The 5,460-nt window shown below is 35.5% G+C and overlaps 1 protein-coding gene across 8 annotated transcripts in view; it reads left to right on the top strand.

Moving 5' to 3' along the window:
• The window catches only part of LOC107654725 (sterile alpha motif domain-containing protein 12-like), a 123,399-nt gene that overhangs the window by 21,151 nt on the left and 96,788 nt on the right, over window positions 1-5,460 (top strand). For all 8 annotated transcript variants that reach the window (XR_001630363.1, XM_016441935.1, XM_016441936.1 and 5 more), the window contains exon 2: window positions 3,242-3,432. Coding sequence is in view for 7 of the 8 variants with exons in the window: in XM_016441935.1 (XP_016297421.1) it covers window positions 3,242-3,432 (191 nt within the window). In the remaining variant the exon portion in view is untranslated. The remainder of the gene's footprint in view (window positions 1-3,241; window positions 3,433-5,460) is intronic.

Below are 5,460 nucleotides of genomic sequence, written 5' to 3'. Positions count from 1 at the left end.
GCTGTGATGAACATCATAGCAAATACACAAATCTGAATGGCTGTTTAAATCATTTAAACACAATTCAGAAACAGAAAGTAGAGCAGCTGCTTTGTTTACAGGGTTTCATTTAAATGAATTATTATTATTATTATTATTATTATTATTACTATTTCTGCAGTTTAGCGCCATCTACTGTCAGAGAGTGAAAGTGCGCTTTCATCCAGAGCGTCTCTCACATGTTCCGCCATGTGCTTCTTGTCCCCACTTATTTACATCAGAGTGCGCACACGTCTTTCACGCAGCATACAGCGGTGTTGTGCATTTTGATAGTTGATGGGAAAAGTATTCTTAAAATGCATTCAAAATTCTGAATAATTTGTAATATATAATTATTCACGGTATTTAGAAGAGCCCACGATAACAATATCTTGCATATTCATTACCGTGATATATCGCATTACCGAAAACCGGCACAAGTCTAGTGCTGATTAATATTTTTGTGGAAACCATTATACATTTTTTCAGGATTCTTTAACGAATAGAAATTTCAAGAGAATAGCATTTATTAGAAATACCAATTTTTTTGTAGCATTATAAATGTCATTGTCACTTTTGATCAATATAATGCTTCCTTGTAAGATAAAATCATTCATTTCTTTAAAAAATCTTACTGGCCCAAAGCACACAAGTGTTTTCAGTGGTTAATTTTTTTCCTTATGAAGTTTCTATGATCACTAAGCTGTTGTGAATATTCCTCCATTTTTTTTCTTATTCCATTTAAAAAATACAAATAAAAACGACATAAGGGTGAGTACATATTAACAGCATTTACATTTTTGGGTGAACTAGTGCTTTAAATGAGGGGGAGGAAAGCAGGGCTGGATTAAACCGTGAAGCATCTCTCCCTCTTATCTCTCGCTTCCTTCTCTCAGTGTGCATGTCGTACAGAAGAGAGGAAGAACATTCTGATCTATATTTAGAGGCTAAGGCAGAAAAAGCATCCTACCCACCTCAAGGCCCAACATAACCCTCCGGCACATGTACACCCCTCCAAACACACAAATCAAGGGCAATGCTCTGTCTTTGAGATGAATGGATTTTTTTGTGTGTGTGTGTATTGTATTGTGTAATGTGTATTGATGTGAATTGATGTTAGTAAACACTATGGGATGCAAGACATTTTTTGGAAGAAATTCCAACAATAAAGTGAAAATTTAATTGAATTTAATTGAATTAAATGTATAATTTATATATCCTGTGGAGTGCCTGGCCATTAGACAACCTGACCGAATGGTTTAAATTTTGTGGAACCTAAGAAAGATGGAGAGCGAAGCATGGAGAAAAGAGAAAGGGAGGGAATCTGAGAGAAGGAAGCGCTTCGTGCTTTGCATGCTAAGTTGCTTTTGTTTCAAGGCTGCTTCTTTCTTGTAGATGCACTGGCTATGTCTGTTTTGGAACAGACACATCAGACTGGATGAATATTCCCAGCATTCACAGCAACAGGGGCTCAGTAAATAATAGCAGAGAAATGTGTTCTGCTCAAGTTATCAGTCGTTCTCTTCTCTCACTAATGGTATTCAGCAGATGTCATCGTGGCTTAGATTCATTTGATGACCTGTTACGCAATGCCACAGGCTGGTGTTAGCATTGAGAGCTTGTTGAGCTTATCATCCCAGTAGAATTAAAGAGAGAGATCACCCAAAAATTACAATTCTGAACATATACTCACCTTCATGTCATTCCAAACCTGTATGACTGGCTTTCTTTTCACCAAAAGAGATTTCACAGAATGTCCAAGCTGCTCTTGTGCTCTCGTCCATAAAAAGACGGTGGATAGGCTGCCAAGCTCAAAAAATGACAAAAAGCACAAATAAAGCATCGTAAAAGTAGTTCTATGAATTATGCACTATATTAATATAGTCTTCTAAAGCTATATAGGATCACAGGATTAGACTGAATGTAGGGTTGTCACCATTTACTTTCATTGTATGGAAAGGAGCAGCATGGACATTCTGCTGAACATCTCCTTTTGTGTTCCGCAGAAGAAAAGATTAATACATGTTTTAAAAAGACACAAACAATGCAAAACAATGACAGAATGAAAGTTTTTGGTTGAGCTATCCCTTGAATAAACTAATTTTCCCCCGTGGTTGTTAAATGCTCTATTGTAAGTTGCTTGTTTATTGTTTGCAAACAGATGCGATGGAAATTGAATTATTAACTATTAAACTCAGTTGGCATATATGATGCTTCAGTGATGATTTTCTAGTCACATGTACTCTGAACGTAATCACATATGGTTGTCTTAGAGATCTGTGGTTAGTCATTAACCACCCTATGTTTCCATGCTATGAGGCAGCACTCGGTTTTATTTTGGGCTTTAAATTCAGTCTTCAGCTTTGTGTAATTTCTGCCAGAATAGCTTCGTCTGGCTCTCATCTGCTTGGCCTCAATTCACTTCAGATAACATGACAGACGGATTTGTTCAAGTGTTTTACTCTTTAACGCTCTGCAGTTTGTCACAACGACAGACAGAAAAAGCTTTAAATGTGCTTTGTAAGCAAAAGCTTTTAAGACTGAGTTTTAAAAGAATTATTTCTTTCTTTATTAAAATTATACCTAAAATAATCACAAAATGGTCTGTAAGCATTAACCAAATGATTCTGTTCTCTATAATATAATAATATAAAAGCCCTGTTTTTTTTTTTTTTTTTAAATAAAAGTTACAAGATATTCTGTCCATTAACATTATGGTTTGTCCTAAAAAGTGCATGAGACTTCTGATTTCAATCAGACAGCATTATAGAAATGCTGTGGTGTCTATCAGGCCTCGGTAGACCCATAATTTTGTCATCTCATGCCATCTAGAGGACAATGTGAAACGTATTTATTAAAAAGCATGCCTTAAATGCTGGAATTAATGCTTTGTATTCTTTAGAGACCCGGCAAAATGTCAGTTTTGGCATTTAAAACTTTATTTAGCATTACATATTACAAAAAAAAAAGTTAAAGGAGGTGCTCTTGCACACTTCAGCTCTAAAGATACATTTTGCAAGATGTAAAACTGAATTACTGTCAATAACTTATTCACAATATTATGTGTTAAACCTTCATTGGGGAGTCATTTAATGTCTTTTTGCTATGTAGTCTGGAAAGAGTCATCAGTTACATCTACAGTATGTTCACATCTGCACACAATGGCTCCACCTTATGGCCATTATTGGTCACTAACCAGTCCTGGACTTGTTGATTTCCACAGCTGTTCACTGCAATCTGACCCAGAATGGGATTGACCATCAGGTGTGTGCAGAGGATGTGACCTCACACCTGGAGGAAGTGTCTGTTGATCATGGACTGGATGATGACAGCCAAGGCTTTCAGGACCAGAGTCCTGGTTTCCAGCGACGATCTCCACCTCAGCGCTCCGTCTCAGAATCTGAGCTCTCCAGGGTGAGAATAGATTCAAGACTATTACCATGATCTCAAACACTAATGACTGCTATAATTATGCTACCGCTTAAAAGTTTAGGGTCTGTAAGATTTTTAAAAGAAATCGTAAAAAATATTTTATGCTCACCAAGGCTGCATTTATTTGCTCAAAACTACAGTAAAGTAATATTGTGTAATGTTGTGATATATTATTGCAATTTAAAATAAGTTTTCTATTTTAATATATTTTAAAATGTGATTTATTCCTGTGATGGTAAAGCTGAGTTTTCAGCAGTCATTACTTCAGTCTTTTGTGTCACATGATCCTTCAGAAGCTATTTTAATACGCTGATTTGGTGCTCAAGAAACAGTTATCAATTTTGAAAACAGTTGGGCTGCTTAATATTATCAGATTCTTTGAAATAGATATCTTTTATAAAATTATTAGGTTTTTTTTCTTTAAAATGTTTTACTGTCAGTTTTGATTAACTTAATGCATCCTTGCTGAATATAAGTAAAAACTTTTGAATTGTTGTGTATAGTAGAGAATCTCACTAATTTTGGAGATATACAGTGGGTACGGAAAGTATTCAGACCCCCTTAAATTTTTCACTCTTTGTTATATTGCAGCCATTTGCTAAACTCATTTAAGTTAATTTTTTTTCCTCATTAATGTACACACAGCACCCCATATTGACAGAAAAACACAGAATCGTTGACATTTTTGCAGATTTATTAAAAAAGAAAAACTGAAATATCACATGGTCCTAAGTATTCAGACCCTTTGCTGTGACACTCATATATTTAATATATGGGGTGCTGTGTGTACATTAATGAGGAAAAAAAATTAACTTAAATGATTTTAGCAAATGGCTGCAATATAACAAAGAGTGAAAAATTTAAGGGGGTCTGAATACTTTCCGTACCCACTGTAAAAAGGCTGAATACATCCCAAAATGTACCTTATTGTTGTAGTATTAGTGACAGTAGATTACATTGTATTTAAATCTTATCAAATTATAGATATACACAAGGTTCATCTACCAAAGCACAGTGGTTTACTTTTGCTTATTATCTTTAATGATTCTTACATGAATGAATATTACAAAAGAAAATGCTTATCTTGTCACCTGCCATATTGTAAGAAATGCTTGGCTTTGCGTGTTTCTTCGAGACACGTGTAAATTGTGACTTTTGGCAATCGGAAAATCTGGGCCCGTATTTATCAAGATTCTCAAAGTGCCCTTTTAGTCTCAAGTGCTGAGAATTTATTAAATTTACTCCTACTTTCAAACTTTAAATTTCTTAAAGCTAAGAATCACTCTTACTCTCCCACTTATTTAAGACAGCTCGAGAGGTCTCTCAAGTGGTTAGGAGTTGCCAGTAGGGGCTTGTGATGGCGCTGAGGAGACCGAGACATGCGCAAATCTTTCAGGAGAGGAAGAATGTTCTTGAAATGTTTGACGACGAGCAGTTAATAAAACAGTTACATTTCCTCAGATATTCAAACAGAAACGAGCAAAGAGGATTTGCATTACCAAAGAACATCATAACTGACTTCAGTCTAGTGCGAGTAGTATATGCTCTTTGAATTCATAAAATTTTCTCCTACTTTCAAACTTAAGCATAGAAGCAAGTTATCAAATTTCTTAAAGCTAAGAATCACTCTTACTCTCCCAGTTATTTAAGACAGCTCGAGAGGTCTCTCAAATGGTTAGGAGTCACCAGTAGGGGTTTGTGATGGCTCTGAGGAGACAGAAACGTGCGCGAATCTTTCAGGAGAGGAAGAATGTTCTTGAAATGTTTGACGACGAGCAGTTAATAAAACAGTTACATTTCCTCAGATATTCAAACAGAAACGAGCAAAGAGGATTTGCATTACCAAAGAACATCATAACTGACTTCAGTCTAGTGCGAGTAGTATATGCTCTTTAAAAACACTCCCGTTATAATCAGTGAAGCTACAGTGGGTACGGAAAGTATTCAGACCCCCTTAAATTTTTCACTCTTTTTTATATTGTAGCGATTTGCTAAAATCATTTTAGTGAA

The sequence above is a fragment of the Sinocyclocheilus anshuiensis genome, unplaced genomic scaffold (genome assembly GCF_001515605.1).
Source record: "Sinocyclocheilus anshuiensis isolate Anshui unplaced genomic scaffold, SAMN03320099.WGS_v1.1 scaffold195, whole genome shotgun sequence".
NCBI classification, from domain to species: domain Eukaryota; kingdom Metazoa; phylum Chordata; class Actinopteri; order Cypriniformes; family Cyprinidae; genus Sinocyclocheilus; species Sinocyclocheilus anshuiensis.
Note: the sequence above shows the minus strand (reverse complement) of the source record. Positions and strands in the feature narration are given on the sequence as shown.